At 38.9% G+C, this 21,986-nt stretch overlaps 2 protein-coding genes across 4 annotated transcripts in view; one reads left to right on the forward strand and one right to left on the reverse strand.

Annotated features, from left to right (window-relative positions):
• The window catches only part of LOC134536285 (5'-3' exoribonuclease 2 homolog), an 80,067-nt gene extending 72,613 nt beyond the window's left edge, over positions 1-7,454 (reverse strand). The window contains exons 1-4 of the mRNA XM_063376033.1: positions 7,183-7,454; positions 4,759-4,886; positions 2,811-2,922; positions 1,216-1,389 (exon numbers count right to left, since the gene is read on the reverse strand). Coding sequence (XP_063232103.1) covers positions 1,216-1,389; positions 2,811-2,922; positions 4,759-4,886; positions 7,183-7,257 — 489 coding nt within the window. The 5' untranslated portion in view covers positions 7,258-7,454. The remainder of the gene's footprint in view (positions 1-1,215; positions 1,390-2,810; positions 2,923-4,758; positions 4,887-7,182) is intronic.
• Positions 7,455-7,711: 257 nt separating this feature from the next.
• On the forward strand, positions 7,712-20,169 carry LOC134536287 (polyribonucleotide nucleotidyltransferase 1, mitochondrial). 3 transcript variants are annotated; one of them, XR_010075782.1, is made up of 10 exons: positions 7,712-7,897; positions 9,887-10,804; positions 12,470-12,643; positions 13,628-13,821; positions 14,979-15,142; positions 15,583-15,770; positions 16,400-16,520; positions 17,712-17,945; positions 18,649-18,907; positions 19,836-20,169. XR_010075782.1 is itself a non-coding variant. In XM_063376034.1 (9 exons), the coding sequence occupies exons 1-9, from the start codon at positions 7,734-7,736 to the stop codon at positions 18,802-18,804; spliced, it is 2,313 nt and encodes a 770-aa protein (XP_063232104.1). In that variant the 5' UTR covers positions 7,718-7,733; the 3' UTR covers positions 18,805-20,169. The 3 variants fall into 3 exon arrangements, 1 of the variants encoding a protein (XP_063232104.1); XR_010075781.1 differs by having other exon boundaries at positions 19,851-20,169; XM_063376034.1 differs by having other exon boundaries at positions 7,718-7,897; positions 18,649-20,169.
• The last annotated feature ends 1,817 nt before the right edge of the window (positions 20,170-21,986 follow it).

Below are 21,986 nucleotides of genomic sequence, written 5' to 3' on the forward strand. Positions count from 1 at the left end.
GACGTGATTAAATAAGAGATGCAAAATGTAACCAATTTAAATAATTTTTCTGACCTATGCACTTTAGTACAATTTCTGTTGGGACATTTTGTCATGACATGCCAACAATTTCAAACATTAATTATTTTTTTTTTGTGATTTGAATTAAGTTTTTCTTGATATAACTTGCATTTGAGTGCTGTTATGGTGTATTAACTTGCACTTTGGTTTTATGCAGTGTATTGACATGCTTTTCTGTGTTATTTCTGTTTTATCGCAATTCACCGTATAACCTTGTCCCTAGATATAATTAACATTTGGTATTCTCGTTAAAAACTATAAATAACGATCAATAATCCAACAAAACTGCTGATGGTACCGAATGTGATGGATTAAAGGTCCTATCACCATATTGCTGTTTCATAGAGAACCTCTGCCAAGCATTGTGAACCAGAATAGTCGTGAATGCCTAAGTTCATCTACCAACCAGCTGCATTCATCCCACATTAAACACAAACAACTGGCTCCCAGACCCTGAAATGAAATATGTGTACATTTCAGATAGACAGTGCTGCAATGACATCTGTATACTGTGTCACATATCAGCAAGCTAGAGCAACACAAGAACGAAATTGCCACTGCTGTCAAAGTGTTCTCTTCTGTGGTGGCGCATGTCTGCGTGGGCCTGACTTCGACACAAGTTCTTTTCTTGTGACTCAACCACGTGTCTGGCAGTGTTCAACATGCTTGCAATACAGACACGAGAACGTATTTTTCCACACAGGTTCTCATTAATAAAATTAAAATAAAACTTTTTTCGATCACATTCTTAATTCATTTAGAACTAACTATGTACATAGAATATTTCCATGAAAATCCTTACAGAAAAATTAAAAAATCTGTGCAGAGCTACAACAGAATCAAACAAGTCTCTCCTAAGGCAAGATTAGGTTTCCAATCAATTTCGGTATATGTGGATGTATTTCATTTCCATTTGTATCATTTCAGATTATTTAGTATATTTCACATTAATATGTATAGTTAGGTAACATTTTCACTCATTTCAGTTCTTTCCTTTGATTTATTTCGTTACAATTAAAGCATTTAATCATTGAAATTCTATTCTATTGAAGTACACTTATTTAGTTATAAATGGATTCTTTTGATTCTTTTTCATATAATTCTACTTCATTTTATTTATTTAGTTCCATGCTGACCCTGCCTATGTGGACTCACCGGAGTGATGCAGTTGCTGTCGAAGTGGTCTCCCTTGGGCTTCTCAGGCGGCAGGAAGCAGCCCTTCAACGCCAGCTCCGACCTCAGGCGCGCCACCTCGTCGATCTTCTCCACGCTTTCCTTCGCCGCGCGGAACCGACGCGACCTCTGTTGGTTCATTTTCGCACGGGGAGCCTTGAAAAAACATCACACAGCCTGTGAAAATATAACGAAAGGTTACAAAGAAGTTGCAGCGCAACAAGACCCTGCCCTGTCCAGCTTTTATAAGTATTTTTTTTTTAAAGGAATAAATATTATGTTTTTGTCATTCAGGTGGATCAGCGGGTTACGTAGCTTCCAGGTCGAGTGATGTTTTTCATGCTTGTACTTTGTTATTAATTATTAATATGCTTGTAATTTTTATACTTAATTATTTTTTCAGAATACCCATTTAACTATATTTTTATTGGCTTTCACATTGTTTGTTAGGTTAATATTGGTTTAAATGCATTTTCAGTATTTTTTGTTACTTCCAATATTGTTTTAATGCTTGTAGTTTATGTTTGTTTTCATTTGAAAGTTATGATTATGGTTCTAGAACACTGTGCATTGTGTTGAGAAAAGGAAGAACGAGAGACAAGTGCACGACAAGATGACACCAAGTTTCTGGACTTTTTCCAGATGCCGAGACGTTATGGTGCGTTCTGCATGTATTCTTATGATGGGAAAATCAGCAGATGTTCGCTCCCTGGGGAGACTGTCAAATCATGAATTTTTTGTATTTTTGTACCAGTCAATCAGGACAAACTTCGTAATTATTCATTTTTTTTTGTAGAAACATCTTGATGCAAGCATTATGTACTTTATGTTGTTGTTTCCTTGTAAGAGGTGAGTTGTGATTGGTTGGTGAATTCACGCACCTGCCTCCTCCCTGCGTGGTGGTAGGCTGTTGCTTCATCTCGCCAATCATCATTAGCCAATAGCAGCTGTGTGTGGTCGGTGGCTCACAAAAATAATTTACAGCATGCATCATGTGACCATTTAAAATCCTCTTCCAAGCCAAGCCATTAAGTAACCTTGTTTTTTTGGCAAAATATTTTGAAATTTCTCGACCACCGGCATCTGTGCTAAGCACAAAGCTGTCGCCCTGAGATATGTTTAGTTCTCAGCAGTACAGTAAGTTAGTGCAACCACGGGACTGTAAAAAAGTTTTAAAGATATTGTTTTTTTTCAATTGGCAACTTGACTTACAAATCAACAAACCATAGAAATTTTAAAACATCTTAATTATTCAGTGCCAAACTACACCACAATTATTGTTTCAAGTTATTTTCTTCGAACTTATTTTTGGACTGCCTTGCCGGGACAGTTTGAAATGTCAAATAGTTTCTATTTTGCAAACATAAGTGCAATAAATTGTAGACCTGGATAGATGACCAAGTTACTTGGGAATTTTTGTATCTTGCTGAAGCTTAAGCAAATATTCAAATGAAGTATAATTTTAAAATTAAACAGTAAAGAGAATCTAAGTAAAAAAATTACAATATTTTAAAATTATAATTGTTTTCATACAGTTTTACTATCTACATGAAGCATAACCGCATTTTGTTACTTACCACTCCGTCAATGGCCATGTAAAGAAGTTTCCTTGGGCGTACGATACTAAAAAGCCTGTCGATACACTCAAAAATTGCTACCATCATTTCATCTTCATTCTTTGGTGCTGGCCTTCACAGACAGAAACATTTGTATCAGTATGGATGAGTTAAATATTATTATACTTGGCTACACAAATACATTACCTACTAAAACTCAAAGATAATCATAAGTAATTACAAGTAACAAATTATTAAAAAAATTTCAGTCAATTGTGAGACACACAGAGGAGTGAAATGACAGTTTCGTAGCTACTTTCTAATCTCTGTTTGTAACATGTACAATTGAAAATAAGCTTGCAGTTTTGGCAAATAAAGATCTCGGACAAATGGCTACTGAAGTTCTATACTAAATGTTAAAGTCCTGTAAAGAAAATTTTATGAGAAGATTATATTGTGACCAAAAGGATATTTTTATTTTGCAATTACAATCCATTTTTTTAAAACTGAATTAAATTTTGTAGTAAAATGTTTTTATAATTTTTATTTTTATTTTTGTGCGCTTTCATGTTACATGTTATAGCATTGCACATAATTTATAAAATTTTGGATATTGTTTCTATACCATAAAAATTAATTATGTGTAAACGTTAATTTTATTTGCCTAATTTGCAATTGAAAGTGTGGTTATGATATTCAACACACACTTTGCAGCTAAGCGGTTTTTAATTTTTGAAACAAAAGATAAAGCATTTTAGCATAAGGCTACGGTTGAAACACATTGCAAAATAAATAATCTTACCAGCAACAAACCACCACGAAAAAAATCAAGGTTGCCAAAATTTACTTTTAAAACCGTAGCGATTTAGGTTGTTAGGTTGCCTCAAAATGTCAGCACCATTTCCTAATTTCCAATGAAAATAAGAACGTAGTTATAGCAGTGAATTGTGACTATTTTCCTTGCTTTGTGGCCTCAGTGAGAACAAGAATACAATATCTAGAGAGCCAGGAAAAGATCAAGCCTAAGAGGGAAAAAGGGAAAGGAAAAGGGTAACACTCGGAGGAATAAAAAATCAGAACACAATCTTTCTTTGTATCAAAAAGCTACCTTAAGTTTTGAAAGAGGAAAAAAGAACATTCCCAGAGCATTGTTGCTGGAGGCAAATACACACATTTCTCTGATAGCTTCTGGGAGTTAACTAATGTATAGAGACCAGAAAAATTTACGAATTCATTTCACGATAGGCTAAAACACAAATAGTTATACCTCAGTGCTGCCTCTGCTATTGGCTCACAACTCACCTGGATTACTCTGGGCCAGTGAGAAACTCTCAACCAAAGCTTTATCGAATCACAGGCTGCTACGTTGGGACGTCTCACAAGACATCAGCCAATGAGTGGGTGGCATTCGACCGAGTGTACGTAGAACTATGGAGTTCATCCTACAGGTCATTCAACCCGCAAATTTTTCCGGTCCCTACTAATGTAGTCCTTGCCAACTACCTAAGCACTAGTGTTCGATTATGAATATCCTATCTTAAATTTTTTCTTCAAATATTTTCTCTTGACTATCAAATTTTTTGAACACTCAAGATTTTATGTTATACCAGGATTGGATTTACCAATGCCTAATAAGTCACAATTTCTCAGGTAAAAATTTCATCACATTAATAAATTACAAATAATATTTTAAGAATAAAAATATTCAAATAACCACAAACAGGCTTTTTCCGATAATATCAACTAATCGCACTGTTTTACAAAAAAAAAAAAAGTAAAAATTTCACGTGACCAGAATAGTAATTTAGGAAACAAACCTATTACATATGTGAAATGAACACACATATGGTAAATTAAATAATCACACTAACAAATAAAAGCAAATATCAACAAAGTGTAAATTACCACAACTTTCGATACCATACACAAAAAAAAATTATAACATTTATAAAAAAAAATTAGCTCTTACTTGTCTTCAGGATGTGTGCATGGATGAATGATGCCATTCATATCCAAATACAGATTGTCAAATTCCACACCATTTGGGTTTTCCTTTGTGGCATCGACCGGGATTTTAACACCATTCAATTCTTTGGGCTGTAACAATACAAAGTAACAGTTTTAATACTTTTTCAAAAACTATAGACATTACTTAGGTGTTAGAATAATAAATGTGTTATTGTTGATTGCGTAGCACAAATTTAATTTCCGCAGCTGAATAATAGCTATTGCCTTTTGCACTGTCACAATGGTAGAGGCGGTGGATTATATTTAGGGAGTTAAATGAAGAAGTTTCAAATGACAAAGTATAAATGGGTATTGTGGTCAGTAGAATTCTATTGGACAGTATACTGATAAGTTAATGTTCAGAATCATACTTTACACTAAAATGTTAATATATTATATTGAAAAATGTAAATCAATTATGACATAAAAATTATTAAATAAATAATAACTGGTATTGATAACAATAATGTGATTTCATTAAGAAAATAACTTTGTGAATAAAAGTTCCATGTTTCCTTGCCTTAAACCCCTATTTTTCCGCCGTTTCTTCCGTAAGCACTACCATGTTTATGCATTCAGCGACATTGTTATGGAATCGTTTTGCATACTAATACCAAATACTGTAGAGGGAGAATACAGGACAGCTGTATACTAATAGCACAGCCGCGCGGGCGAAGAGCGTCAGCGCTGCTACCTAGCGGCTCGGCGTGATAACAGGACCCACGGCAATGCATTCCAAGCCTAAAATGTATTAAATTCAACTCGACATTGCACCTAAACTAATCAACAGATTCTTTTGAAAAAAATTGTGTTGACCCTCGTATTCTTTGCGGCCATGCAGATGTAAATTTATTTGCTGAAAAGTTTTGTTGCTTTCGATGTAAAAAATAGTTAACAATGAACAGCATATTTTCAAGGAAATTTAAAGTAAAAATTTTCAAAGCATTCTATTGCTAATCATCGTTCATTTAGGGAATTATCTAATGAATTAATTAAATCATCCAAATTTTTAGCCACTAAATACTATTGATTTGCTATTGTTTAACAGCCTATTGGTTATAAAAGTTTTTTATTTTTTTTTTATGAATATGTCTGCAATATAATGAGTACAGTTGTTCATATAGTGTATAATACGTATATAATAATTAAATGTACAGTTAACAGAGATTTGAGCACGATATTATGAAATTAAATAACATGGACATTTAAATAATATTATTAAAGGGAGATGAAAAAATACATAATTTCAGTATGACATAAATATGTAGAAGTACATAGCGTTTGACACAATGTAAATAAACAATATAATCCTTAAATTAGAACTTACAATTGCACCATCTTAAGCTACCATAAATATTAAATATGTATTAATACCTCGTTACTTTAAAATAATAATATTTAAATAAATGCATTATTACAATGGTACCAGAGCTAGAACAAGTTCTACAAGATTCACTTCCATTGTAAATGAAAAATGCAAATAATATACAAGAGACGAATATGCTTATAAAGTTTTATCCAGCTGTACCTAAATTGGTAGCAAGAAGTTTATTTTACCCCGATCATACCTTATAACCACTGCTATGCTAGATATTCCATACAATTTACATGTGCATGACTTTTTTTGCTTTTTTGTTTTCTTTACTCCGGGTTCTCCCACATTCATCGTTTACACCTTTTATAAAACAATTGATTATGACATTAAAATATTTGTTAACAAAAATTTTGAAGCATTCGTCACACATTTCGATTTCAGTGGGTTTCTCAATCAATCTAATCATTTTTAATTTGACATTCCTGCAAGAAATATTCAAAATATTTACAAAACATTCATCAAAAATCGCACATATTCTTGTCGACAACAACTGAATAGGCTTTTTAGGGTACAAAAATTTTGTATAATCATACTGTTTCATAGCTATTTGTGCGCTGCACTGATGCGGGAAGTGGGAAATATTACAACTCACGATAGTATGTTTTTCTAATAGAAATATTTTGACTTGGGGAAAATTGTTACGTTATATAAGGCAATAGAATTTTTTAAAAAAATATTTAATAATAATTCCTTTCAATTCTGACGGTTACTCTTTGTACTTCAGCGAGTTTAGTTTCAGAGGTTTTCGTATGGCGCGGCCGTGGTCGCGGCAGCTAGGGGTAGTCATCACGCCGAGCCGCGAGAGCGCAGCACCGTCGGTTTCTCGCGAAAACGAGCGAGCTGTCCTGTATTCTCCCTCTACAGTATTTGCTAATACCAAGTATACAGCCTTTTTAAGAACAGAACTTAACTTTTTGTACACATTAATTAATAACCCTAATTCAGCGTGCATGTAAGTATTAATGAATACGTATTTAAATATAATAGACAAATCAATAAAAACTTTATTACCTTCTCCTCGATGCACGGTACTATTACAGATACGTATTTCTTGCTGAGCCATCGAAAAAATGCTGGAACACCCATGGTCGTCCAATTTAAAAATTATTTTGGGAAATAATCTTGACGCAGAAGTAAAAAATATAGTCAACAGACACGGATTTCCCCACAATTATTACACTATTTATGTGACATGTTTCTTGGTTATAAAACACAAAGTACGAAAACAATAATTTTGAGCATGTATTTGTTTTCAGTTCAACGACCACAACAAATCTGCAAGTAGGTAACAAAACAAAACCAAAAGTTCTTTTTAAACAGCATGTTTAGGACAATTGGGTAATGAATATATACCTACAATTAACAAAATTTATATTTTGATACAGAAAAACTTTAAAAATAAAAAGCTGCGAAAAACTTTAGTTAAAGTTTTTCAGCTCATAAAAGAGTTGTTTTACTTAAAATTGTAACTATATCTTTCATTATATTCACATTAGAAAATGTAAGTGAAAAATTTCTCAATCAGATAGAGTTGGCAAATATTGTTTCAATTATAAATAAAAATGGCGGCGCCCTTGAGGAGGCTAAGTGGGAAACGTACTAAATTACCAGATAGCATAAACTTAAGAAACACCAGTTATTTTCGACGATTATGTGATGCAGCATTGAGAAATTTCAGTGATAACGTGTCAAGAGTACCAGAAGTAGATATACATTTTTCTAATGGGTGTGTATTTTTGAGGTTATAAAATGTATTCACTGCAATGGAATTGAATCAAAATTGTAAGCTTATAGTCGCGTTTTCACCTGGTAGCAAGGAGTCTTCCTCTGTTCTATTTCCTCAAAACTTTGAAGCTGCATTCGAAGTTTTCTTACCCCTCTCATTTCGACCACCTTACCCACAAGCCCATTCCACTAGTGGTAAATTCTCCCCTGTAACCCGTCTATGCAGCCTGTTTCCCAGATTTTCCCAGATTATGTTAAACAGCCCTCAGCGTTTATTCCACCCCCAGATCTCTCACCATCATGGCTATCCCACGCATCTTGCTATCACCTATCAACCATCTCGCTGTCCTTAGTTGTAGGAGTCTCTACTAATAATATCAAAACAAACACAGCAGTATTTGTTGAGTTTAAGGATTTTTCATTTTAAAAAAATTGGTGCATGTGCTTATGTACTTGGTGTAATAATAAACTAATTTTGCATCAAATAATTTATAAACAAAAATAATAATAGGACTGGAGTGACATTGCAAATATGTTTAGTAAAGTATAAATTCAATCAAAGAATTTTTTTAAAATTAATACTTTGTATTCAGTATTAATATGAACATGTGTAGAAAATTAATTAATAATGGAAATCAATACATATGATGTTTATTATAATTTATTCACTTTAATTTTTTGCTGAATAATAATGTAATAATTTATAATGCAAATAAATTATGGATACGTGAATATACCCTCACTTAAAAAATACATTTGAAAAAGTTTATAAACACAATTTATATCACTAATATTCTTAGTAAATAAATGTTTTCAATTAGGTATATGGACCAGTATTCAATATCAATCACTAAAGTATAAATTTTAAAAGCACACACACATAATATTATTTTTCATTGTCAGTTCTTGTTGAATGTTACACACGCATCGTAAAAATTCATTCTCATCATTTGTACGTAATTCCCTAAAGAAATATGGCGGTAAACCTACTTATTTAAATTTGCATTTGTAAAGACATTTTTACAGCTTAATTCATGTTTTGTTAGGCCCTCTTGATTATTAGTTACCTAGTTCAATACAACTATTAATTCTAGTGTAGGATTATACTCAGCGGTGTGAAGTTATTTTTAGTACAACTTAACATATTTTATTCCAGATTTTGGTACAGCGTGTGTCTCTTGGTATGACTGTGCCTTTGTCCAGCTTAGACCTGTAAATTAGCAGGCTTCTACGTTCATAATCTTGGTTTGAGTTGAGGAAACAGCTGTAATGGGGACTGCGACTTGTTGCAGGCGTGTCCTGACGTTGTCAACGGGGAAGTACGCCAGGTTTAATGGGGACTGCGACTTGTTCCAGGCGTGTCCTGAGGTTGTCGACGGGGAATTACGCCAGGTTTAATGGGAACTGCGACTTGTTCCAGGCGTATCCTGAGGTTGTCGACGGGGAAGTACGCCAGGTTTAATGGGAACTGCGACTTGTTGCAGGCGTGTCGTGACGTTATAGACGGGGAAGTACGCCAGGTCTAATGGGGACTGTGACTTGTTCCAGGCGTGTCCTGACGTCGACGGGGAAGTACGCCAGGTTTAATGGGGACTGCGACTTGTTCCAGGCGTGTCCTGAGGTTGTCGACGGGGAAGTACGCCAGGTTTAATGGGGACTGCGACTTGTTCCAGGCGTGTCCTGACGTCGACGGGGAAGTACGCCAGGTTTAATGGGGACTGCGACTTGTTCCAGGCGTGTCCTGAGGTTGTCGACGGGGAATTACGCCAGGTTTAATGGGAACTGCGACTTGTTGCAGGCGTGTCCTGACGTTATAGACGGGGAAGTACGCCAGGTTTAGTGGGGACTGCGACTTGTTCCAGGCGTGTCCTGACGTTGTAGACGGGGAAGTACGCCAGGTTTAATGGGGACTGCGACTTGTTGCAGGCGTGTCCTGACGTTGTCGACGGGCAAGTACGCCAGGTTTAATGGAGACTGCGACTTGTTCCAGGCGTGTCCTGAGGTTGTCGACGGGCAAGTACGCCAGGTTCGCGGACGGCTGCGCTGTCGCGGAGCTGGGAGACACCTCCGTCATGGTCACGGCGGTCAGCAAGGCCAAGCCATCGCCCGCCCAGTTCCTGCCGCTCGTGGTGGACTACCGGCAGAAGGCGGCCGCGGCGGGGCGCATCCCCACCAACTTCCTGCGGCGCGAGCTGGGCCCCACGGAGCGGGAGGTCCTGGCCGGCCGGCTGGTGGACCGCTCGCTGCGCCCGCTCTTCCCCGAGGGCTACTGCCACGAGACGCAGGTGGTGTGCAACTTGCTGGCCGTCGACGGGGTCCACGACCCGGAGGTGGCGAGCGTCAACGCGGCCTCCGCCGCGCTGTCCCTGTCGGACATCCCCTGGAATGGGCCGGTGGGCGCGGTGCGGGTGGGGCTGGTGGCCGGCGAGGTGGTGGTGAACCCCACGAGGAGGGAGCAGGCGGAGAGCACCCTGAACCTGCTGGTGACCGCGGCGAGGCACAGCCTGGTGGTGATGCTGGAGGGCAGTGCGGAGAACGTGCTGCAGCAGGACCTGCTCAAGTCCATCAAGGCGGGTGTGAAGGAGTGCCAGGCCGTCGTGCAGGCCATACAGCAGCTGCAGAGGCACTACGGCAAGGCCAAGCGCGCGGTGGACCCCGCCCCGGGCCCGAGCGAGGACCTGGTCCGAGCCGTGAGGAGCCTCTGCGAGATGCGGCTGAGGGAGGTGTTCCGCGACCGCTCGCACGACAAGCTGTCCCGGGACGCCGCCGTGCAGGCCATCCGCACGGACGTGCTGGACAAACTCAGCAAGGGCTTCGAGGAACCTGTTGATGCCAACGTGGTTTCCACAGTGTTCGGTCAGATTTGCAAAGAGACGTTTCGCTCCATGATCTTTGAAGAAAATATTAGGTGGGTAGTAATAGCTGAACTTATTTTCTTAGTTTTCTTAACCTTTCCCTACATATTAACGTTAAGAATAAATTGTAGGGTGCTGAAATTTATTTCCCTGATGATGATTTTATTTATTATTAAAAACATTAAATATGGCCTCTTATCCACAACTGCTCTTAAAGCATTTTACTTAACCATATATATTTTATAAAAATATAAATTTCTTGACACAGATTAGTAAGTTGTAAATTGATGTTATAATTAACTGTTGCGTTATTTTACATGGAATGTTGAATGTAAAGAACTTTTTTTTTAAAATAGGAAATAGATCTCCCATGTTGTTTAATAATTTTTGTTTTGATAATGTTTCTTTCTTTTCAGTAGCTATGTTAGTGTTGTTTGGCAGCTGCTCTGTCTTGGGCTGATCTCAGCGGGGGAGTGTAGCGAGGTGGGGCAGAGCCTCACATTCCAGAGTGCTTGAAACCACATTTTGATCCCTCCCTAAAATTGCTCCAGTTGACTGCTGGTTTGCCTCCCTAGTAACGGCAGTGATTGCCTCTTCACTCTCTGAGGGCCAAATATTGTTTCTGAAACTAATCCGAGTGCTGCCAGAAAATATGAACTTACATTGAACTTTAAATCAATTATTTTTTAATATCACGTTATTTTGTACAGTAAAATGAGCATGAGTTGTGGCATGTGTTGAAAAAAAATTCCTATCAATATTATTAACAAAAAAATAACTTTAAATTTTAGATGAAGGCCGATGAAACTAGTCTATATTTATATAAATTACATTAACTGTCATAATAGTTTTCTGTATTTCTGTGAGAATATTATGGTGGCATCATTGCAGTGTTTAGTTGGGAAAAAAAACTATTCTACATATGCAAACAAAGATGGCTGATACAGAACAGTATATCTGATATATAAGATTCTTTAGGCGAGCTGTTGAAAGCTACGGTGAGAGCAGGCTCCGACCCGTGGACTGCAAGCCTGGACGAACCCTGTTTCAGTGTCATGATTCTTATTTTAAGCTTATTAAAAAAATACTTTATACAGAGCTGTTGATCATTCTGTCGCTGTTGAAAATATTACTTAAATTTAAAGAGTATTTTATACTTTTTAGATCGTACAACATAAAAATAGTGTTGTTTAAATTTATTTAATGTACAGTGAAAGTCCGTTGTAGCGAATACGTCATAACCCACCTAAAGAAGTATAACTTCAAAAAACCTACGGCGTGACAGACTTTCCGATTACAAATATTTCTCCTACGTAACGACCTCCTGTTGCTCTACTGGAAACGGTGACTTGACTGGTGGGTGTCGGCGGGGGGCAGGTGCTAATGACCTCCTGTTGACAGTACATGAAGCTGTAGTGACTTGACGGGTGGGTGTCGGCGGGGGGCAGGTGCTAATGACCTCCTGTTGACAGTACATGAAGCTGTAGTGACTTGACGGGCGGGTGTGGGCGGGGGGCAGGTGCTAATGACCTCCTGTTGACAGTACATGAAGCTGTAGTGACTTGACGGGTGGGTGTCGGCGGGGGGCAGGTGCTAATGACCTCCTGTTGACAGTACATGAAGCGGTAGTGACTTGACTGGTGGGTGTCGGCGGGGGGCAGTTGCTAATGACAGTACATTAAGAGGTAGTGACTTGACGGGCGGGTGTCGGCGGGCAGGTGCGACGGGCGGACGGCCAGCGAGCTGCGCAGCGTCTCGTGCCAGGTGGACCTGTACCGCCCCCTGCACGGCTCGGCACTGTTCCAGCGCGGCCAGACGCAGGTGCTGTGCACGGTGGCGCTCGACTCCCCCGACTCGGCCCTGAAGCTGGACCCCGTCACCGTCCTCACCAGGCAAGTACTCCACCTAGCACCGACATTCACGTCCATACTCCACAAGGCAACGAACATGCAATGCAATTAAAACCGTAACACTTACCAGCATTTTTAATCAAAACTTAACTCTGATGACAAAACTGTAATTTTACGAGGGACGAGAGTATATGGTGGATTTCAGTAAAACCAAAATAACATCGAAAAGTTATTCGGTACAGCATATTAAACCGACATTTAAGTTAATACACCAAAATACAACGAAAATGCAATGCAAATAAAATCGTAAAACGTATCAGCATTTTTAATCAAAATTTAACTCTAATGACAGAACCGTGATCTTTTAAATATTAAATTTAATGAAATTACCTAATTTATTTAGCATGACGATTGTACCACAATTTACTTGTTCTTTAATCTCGCATCTGCTATTAGGTACTCATTTTTACTTAACAAATTTAGCATATTTTTCAAACAAAAAAAAAAACTTTTTATTTGCTTTGAGTAATTAGAAATGCTTAATACAAATCATTATATTGTAAAAAAGTATCAATTATCAGTCAAAATGATACTGTTTTGTAGAAGTTAGTATCATTGAACATTTAAGTGTCATATTTGTTCAGTAAGGTACATTTTTTTTTAATAAACAGATTAAAAAAAAATTAAACCTATAACACCTAAAGTTCCTGCTTAAAACAAAATTAACGTGAAGATAAAATCATAAAATATTGTCTCTAGTTATTACCAGTTCAAATTCTGATACTTTTTAGTGTGCTGATTCATTTGGGCCTGGGTGGTTGATCTGTTAAAGAGAAAATAAGTATTTCTGACATGAAAAATTTATAAGAATTATCCACACTATACAGACTGTAACACCCTGAATTTTAGAAGGTTATATTCCTCCTAGCATTGGAATATCGGGATACACTATTGTTGAAACATTAGGATAAATATTGTTTATGGGTTAGTATTTGAAACACATCACAGTCATGTGTGAATGTTCAGTGGCCTGAAAGAGAAGAACTTCTTCCTGCACTACGAGTTCCCCCCGTACGCGACGAAGGAGATTGGCCGGTCGGGCCCCACGGGCCGGCGGGAGCTGGGGCACGGGGCGCTGGCCGAGAAGGCCTTGCGACCAATCGTGCCCAAGGACTTCCCGTTCACCATCCGGCTCACGTCCGAGGTGCTGGAGTCCAACGGTGCGTCTGTGTTCCTGGCAGAACGTCACTACTACTTGTGGTTCGCGAAATAAAATAAGGCAAACTCATACTAAAGAAAAATTGCTTGTTATAAGATCTTTCATAATATGTTTTACTGTAAAAAATTATATATTTTTTTAATCTGGTATTACTGTTTAATATTTTATGCACAAAAGTGTATTCATTTGTAGGGATTTCAAATGAATAATACCAAATTTCTTAAGAAGACACCTTTTCATCTTACCTTGAAAAAATTATTTCTCTATGTCATGTTAAATTGGTTCTTTATAAAATTACTTTTGGCCAATTTTAGGACCATTTGATAAGGTACCTACCACTGTAATTTCGTTGCTTCCTGTGACATGTGTCATAAAAGAAACTGGATACTCAGTAGCATCTAAATCGTAGCATCACGAAACACCAGTACTTGATACCATCACTCTGTGTGTGTGTGTGTGTTATTTTGCTGTAAAATATGGAATCACAAAAATACACGTGATGGATTCATTTTTTAATGTAAATAAAAGAAAAGTGTGTTTTTTTTCTTTACTACTGCAGAAACAGTATGTATGTGTGTCTAGATAAGATGGCCACGCAGTGAGCCGGCAGGGCATAATAACACGAGTAAGTGGCACTTCATCGGGCCGTGTTCGACGTTATCTATCAAAGATTTGGTTTCTTTGTGCCGTGGTATGTTTGCGTTCCGCTCCATTTAAAATTTATCGTTCACGTAGTTTCACTTGCGCAAACGTACTCCAATGAGATTATTTTTAATAATATACGTATATTTAAAAAGTTAAGAGTTAAAAATATAATTTTAATTGTTTAAATAAAATTCTCAATTTCTTAAACATAGCTTATTTATTTATTTTACCAATAAAAATTAATGAAGCCAAATATTGCCGCTAAAATATCAATTATAATAACAATTTTGATTGCTGCACCTTAATTAAAAGTTTGAAGTACACTTTTTTATGTTTTTATTAAAAATGTTAAAATTTGTTGTTTAGTATTTTTTTTTTCAATTCTTTAATTTGTAAAACCAATTTACGAAATGCATCACAATGTTTGCATGCAACCCACGTTGCGTGACGGAGCACTGCGTCGGGCAGAGCGGCAGTGGGGAGCGGGAGCTGTGAAGTGGGGCATCGCTGCAGGCTCGTCGTCCATGGCGACCGTGTGCGGGGGCAGCCTGGCGCTGATGGACGCGGGGGTCCCCGTCTCGCAGGCCGCCGCGGGCGTGGCCGTGGGGCTGGTCAGTCGCTACGAGGGCAGCGACACCAAGCACCTGGGGGACTACCGCCTGCTCACCGACATCCTGGTGCGTGGCCCCCCCCCATCTCCGGTTCTAGTATAGGTCTCATTTCACAACTACTTCATCAGTGAAACTTAGACAGCAAACGTAATTCGTTCTCGAGTATTCCGTATTCACAGTACACTGATTGGAAATGCTGTGATTTTTTTTTATCTATTCTTAATGGCAATAGTTTTTTTATGTACATCTATATGTTAAAATACTCTTCTAAGACACCATCTCCAGTTTTAGTCTTTAGTCTTTCATAATCGTCGCACCCCTACTTTTCAAACTTGATTTTATAATAAAATGTGCAACGATTATGCGAGAAAACACGGTAGATAATTTAATACCTTATATTAAATTTGTTTTACAACATTAAAAAAAATTTTTTGCCTTTACCAATAATGATGAGCTGGTAGATCCAAGAGATGTCTGTTGAGAGTGCAGGGGGCGGGGTTGCGCAGGGCATAGAGGACTACATGGGGGACATGGACTTCAAGCTGGCCGGCACCAAGAAGGGCATCACGGCCCTGCAGGCGGACGTCAAGGTCCCGGGGCTGCCCCTCAAGGTCGTGATGGAGGCCGTGCTGCAGGCCACCGAGGCCAAGTCTGCCCTCATCGACATCATGAACGACACGCTCAGCAAGCCCAGGTGGGAGCACGGTCGTGACTTCCTTCAAGTTACGTTCAGTGTTGCAACGCAGCGATTATCAAAAGTAATTGTTTGAATGATAGTATCAAAGAAAAATTAATACCGTAGTATACAGTAAAATCCTAATTCGAAACAAGTAATAAACTGCTCTATGGCTCACCGTTTTACATTGATGTAATATACTAAATAATTTATGGAAATAAATTTGAAGTGTTAAATTTTTGGGTTTATTGTGCAGAATCCACAATAATAAGGTGGATGTTGTTTATGTAAATTGTTTTATTTACGTTCATGCATTGTAGATGTGTCCATGCAGAATTTTGTCTTTTATTTTTCTTAGCAAATTATTATAATATTTTTCCGATTTGAACAGGTGAAATGCAAGCTGTGTTCAAGTTTCGTATTAACTTATGTTTTGTAACGTGGGTATTTTGATCTTAAAAACGAGGTGAAGTCACCAGGGTTATGCTTGTTTAAAAGAATGTACAGTAACCGCTCACGAGTGGTAGAACGTGAGGCATCGAACGAGGTGACGCAGTGGTTAAGACACCAGATGTCCTGTTGTCACTGGAAGCGAATGTCACCACGGGCTGTGGTGAGTTCCTCGTGAGCGTCTGTGCCGGTCGCAGGAAGCAGAAGGACAACTGGCCGGTGATCGAGAAGCTGGAGGTGCCCCCCAACAAGCGCGGCCGCTTCGTGGGTCCGGGCGGCAGCAACCTGAGGCGGCTCATGGTCGAGACCGGAGTGCAGGTAGGCACTCGGCTGTCTCTCTCACTCTCTGTCATGCACCCAGCCCGGAGGACTGAACAAGTAGATTACCAATGACACTTGTCAAGCAAGTAAATAAAAATTTATGCTGTATAAACTGTCTCCTTAAAAAATACAAGTTAATACCTTAACTTATAACAGCCAATGCAACACGATAGTGTGCATGCAAAATGTGTACATACAGACATTCAGGGGTGTGAGTTGACTCTGCAGTTTAATTTTCCTTTGTTTTGTGCCATGAAATTACGTAATTATGTTCATGTTCATTTATAATCGGGAAAGACTTCGGTGGTGGAGTCATCAGAACACTGGGGCTTTGTCAAGACAGTCTGGGTGTGAATCTCGGAGAACTTAGACCAAGATTTCTGTTGACTGGTAAACGTGGTATTCGTACTGTAGATTGTTGGATTTTCTTGGGGTGCTCATAGTTATACCGCCACTTTCTTACATTCCACCGGTGTTCCATCTGAGGTCTCGTTTAATGCCACATGAAGGTAAGAGAAGCATGAACTTCCCTAAGTCTTTTTATTACTCAATCTCCAAGTATCTCATACAAGATGTCGACTGGAGTCAAAGTTACTAAGTTCTATAAAAAATAAACTTAAAAATTTCAGTGGTTTTTGATTGAGCTCTCTACAACCGATACTTCTTTATTACCTTAATAAAATGCATTTTTAAAAAGTATTCTTAAATAAAAGTGCATTTCGTATTGTGCTCTTGAATTAAACAGTGGCAGGGATGGGTTGGAGAAGTCACAAATTATTTTACCAGAGGTAGAAATAAAACTGGCAGACATTTGTTTGGATCCAATAAAATTTTTTTTGAGATTTTTGAGAAACAGGTTGTTAACATTTCAGCATATAAAGTTCATAATGTTTCATCAAAACCCAAAAATATGTATATATTTTTTGTATCCCAGTTTGAATCCGTAGAACATACTTAGTTAATATTTTGACGTCGCAACGATAATCCCACTCGCAAGATAATCTCTCCCCGCACTCCCCTCTTCCTAGTGCTTCTTGCCCGCGTCCCCACACCTCTTTCCTTTCGTTCCGATTCCCCCCTTTATCAACACTTTCCCACACACGGGCACATCGGGGCAAAGAGGTGGCAACGTGCAGCGACGGCCTGAGGGACCGGGAGGAGCAGGGTTTGGCGCGTGTGCCACGGCAGGTGTCGCAGGCGGAGGAGACCACGTTCACGGTGTTCGCGCCGTGCCGGAGCGCGATGGAGGAGGCCAAGGAGCTGATGGAGCAGTGGCTGGCCTCGGAGCGGGAGCCCGAGCTGGAGTTCGGAGCCGTGTACACGGCGAAGGTGGTGGAGGTGCGAGACATCGGGGTCATGGTGACCCTCTACCCCTCCATGCCCCCCACGCTGCTGCACAACTCCCAGCTGGACCAGCGCAAGGTGAGCCTTCCAAACATACACTTAGAACACATCACAAGACCCTAGAAAGTCACAAACTGTAGAAGAGTTCAGGAAAGGTTACAAACGTGACGTGTGCAGGCGATGGCCAATGCGCCGGCCGGGTCTCTTCATTCAGCTGACGCATGTGAAAAAAAAAACATTGTGTTCTAAAAGTTATTTTATTCTGCAGTGGCGACGTGGCTAAAATATGTTTTAACGGAGTAGGTAGTTTTTCACTGGGCTGGATTTTTCCTTTAATACAAGTATTATTTTCCATGATTTGAGGAGAGATCGTTTTTATAATCAGTAAGTTTCTTAAGTAGCTTGGCTTCTGGGTTGTAGCTGTGTCCTTGGAAAATAATTCACCAACGTTTCGGTCGACATTGCAGTCGCCATCATCAGGGAGCAGTTACCTGCTAACTGCTCCCTGATGATGGCGACTGCAATGTCGACCGAAACGTTGGTGAATTATTCGCCAAGGTCACGGCTACAACCCAGAAGCAAAGCTAATTCAGATAATGGCCGTGAAAGCCTGCGAACATTATCAGTAAGTTTCTTCTTGTATGTGTTGATGATTGCCAGACCTTATTCTCCCCCTGGAGTGTTTGTACGCATGTGTTCTCGACCGGACTGACGATCAGGGCCGTGGGGCGCCCCTCAGTGGAGTGCAGGTGTGAGGGCGTGGGGGGGGGCGTGAGCGCAGGTGAGCCACCCCAGCGCGCTCGGACTGCAGGCGGGCAGCGAGATGCAGGTGAAGTACTTCGGCCGGGACCCCGTGTCGGGCATGATGCGGCTGTCCAGGAAGGTCCTGCAGAGCCCCGCCTCCGCGGCGGTGCGAGACCTCACCGGCGCCAGCTAGTCTCGTCCGAGCCGCTGCTCTCCCGCCTCCGCAGCCCGTCTCGTCAGCTGTCGGGTCAACTACCTCGGCTTTTGTTTGTCGCGACTCTGACTGGGAAGCCTAGGTAACATGCTCATCGACTGTGAAACCAAATTTAGGCCCCGCTTCATCTGCAGTGTTGGATTTTTTTGTTTGTTTGCTGATTCCAAATTTCAGTGAATAAATATTCTGAAAGAGGAACTGTAGGAGTAATGTTGTATGCATTCCAGCTACAGAAACACAGAAAATGAAGTTAAACGAGTGACCGAAATGTAATTAGTTCTGCGAAAATGTCATAATTATGAGTTTGTGCTTGATGCCAGATAATGTGTATCGCATATCTGGTACAAATGAACTAAAAATTAGGTAATTTTTTTATTGCCTTCATAATGAAATATTGGTAAAAATCACAATAAATAAAAAAAATTATATGAAAATGCAATAATCCAACATTAAATTGAAGCTCAGCCTTAAAACAAACCAGAAAGAAAGCCTTTTTGGAACTTTGAAATAACGAGATGTATATCAACCAGACTTGGCAGAAATTATTTGAACAAGTTTTCTCATTGCCACCTTCATTAAATTCTGTTCAAACATTCCCAGCCTTCCAACTTAATGTTTATTATGAATTTTAACAACAAAAAATGTCCTGACTGGTGACAAATCTTAATATGCAATTCTGCTTCAGTTGAAAGTTGCAAAATTAAATGGAAATACTTTTTTAATGTTTGTTTTCTAAATGAGGTTAATTTTTTGAAGGTTTCACTGCAATTATTATTTATGTTTTACATTTTTTACATGCAGGTGTTTGTAACCTGAAGTGTAAAGCACAACCGTAATTGACAAAACATGTTTTATGTTAACTGTGTGTTAGGAACAGTGATAGTGTGTCATGGTTTTGTAACGTGTAGAATACCTACTATTTTCATACCTTCTGAATTTTAATTTTTGCAGTGAAATATGTGTTGATAGTTTAGCTACACAAAATTTTGGTTTTCTTATTTCTTAAATAGTTCCCTTCTCTTCAGTTCAGATGCAGTGTCTCCATGCAGTTCTGTGGCAGCGTAATAAATAGCCCAAGAAATTTGGTTTCAAGCAAGTGACCGTGAATTATGTTTCAAGTGAAAGTAGATTATAAGGCAGAAAGAACATTGTTATATTCAAGAACGTTATTGAAAATACATACATAAACCTTTATCGAACATCATGATGCAATTGTGTGTTTGCATGTTTTGTCCAAACATTCTTGCAGTTTGTGTGAAAGTAAAGTGATTTTTAATGAACCATGTTTAAAAAAATAAATATGAACAGTGATCCAATAAAGTTGTGTGTATATTTTTAAAAGAATATTAGAGAAATTATCACTACTGCCCTTTTGGTCTTCTTCCCCTTTTCCTTTTTGCTATCGAACGATCTTGCACGGGTTAGACTTTCGCTCAGGAAGTGGTAAATTTATAAATGTGTTCGATCTTCCAAGAAAATTCATTCTAGTTTTGTGATAAGTGTGTGTGTGGAACTAAAAATCGAGTTATTAGGATTCATACTGTTAGTTACAAAAAAATTTATTTTAAAAAGGTTTTTTTTATTGCCAATGACAAAGCAACTAAAGAAACTACTTATGTACACAAGTTAGAAGTTATACTTATTTTTGATTTAAGACACTGAACTATTTTGAAATTTATTGTAACAAAAATTAATTAAATAATTTCTCAGTATTCAATATTTATATAATATGTTTATAAATTAATTATTTAATTTAGTAAAATAATCAAGATTAATGTTAATTAATAATTAAAATCAATAAATATACTGAATGTTTATTCTTATGTGTTGGTTTATATATTGATAGTATTGTAATAGTTTGTCATTTATAATTCAAATAAATTATACCTACGGGAACAAAATATCACTTCTGTAAATACACTTGAAAAAGTTTATAAACACAATTTATATCATTAATATTCACAATAAATGAATGTTTTTAGTTATATGAACTAGTATTCAATATCACTCACTAAATTTCTAAATGTGAATCTCACTTAGTTTTGCACCCACTGCTAGAATTCGCTACCGGAGCAGGTACGTCGAGTATCGAATCATTCAATTTGCAATTTCTGAATTGTCCCATAGTTACTTGTGTTCTCTGGAGCAACGAAAAAGATCAAGTTGGGAAAACAAGCCTTTGATTCGACGTGCAGTAATTTTCTGTCTTATCACCCAGCGCAGGAAGCGACGGAAATGCCTGGATTTGGCGCGGAAAGCAATTAAGAGCATCGGAAGACGAAAACCAGTCAGGGTGTGAGGCGGGCGATCCTCTTAGAATCCATTTTCTCCTCGGGAAGAAGGGAAACGAAGGGAGGGAGGGGATGATGATTCCATTCCATTCAGTGCTCCTTGCAGGGGAACATCGCTCTTCCCAGTGTCGCGGCTGTGCAGCCCTTGAGCGAGGGGGGGGAGGGGGTGGCGGGGAGCGTTTCCGCGCCATTTATCTCGTCCCGGGACCACCTCACCCCTCCCCCTGTCTGGCAGAGACCCTGGCGCGCTGCCCGGCTGTGATTGGAGCCTCGCCCCACGGCCTGCCAACCCCCCGGGAGTAATTAGCGGATTGTTCGGCGGTGACTGGCGGTGTCTCTGTCGCGCCTTCAGCACCCCTCCTCCGTCGCGCTCACATTGCAGTACAGAGACTACCGCTGTTAGTTATTTAAAAAAAAGTTTTACGTGATAACGTCCTATAAATCGATGAACGCCGGCTGCACGCACAAAAAAGCATGACTCGTCACGTTCCGCCTGAGCTCGTAGCGACAAATTACAGCGGTGACGTCATAATTCAAAATGATGGGCATGCTGTCATAATTAAAAATGGCGAACAGTTCTAGAATACAAAATGGCGGAAATTTGAATAATAAAATGGCAGAAATTTCTAGAATGGAATATAGTGGAAAACAAAATGGTGGAATTTTATAGAAAAAATAGCAGTAAAATTCAAAATGATTATATCCAAAATGGTGGAATTCAAAATTGTAGATATAAATTCGCCGCTGGTGTCCAGGGATCTTCGTGATTATTAACGGCTTTTCTTGTGAATTTACGGACACATTTACGGAGTTCATTTACTTTGAATATGAGCACAAAAAATATTCTTCGTATATTAAGAAAACATTCAA

This window comes from Bacillus rossius, chromosome 10, assembly GCF_032445375.1.
Source record: "Bacillus rossius redtenbacheri isolate Brsri chromosome 10, Brsri_v3, whole genome shotgun sequence".
In the NCBI taxonomy this organism is placed as follows: Eukaryota; Metazoa; Arthropoda; class Insecta; order Phasmatodea; family Bacillidae; genus Bacillus; species Bacillus rossius.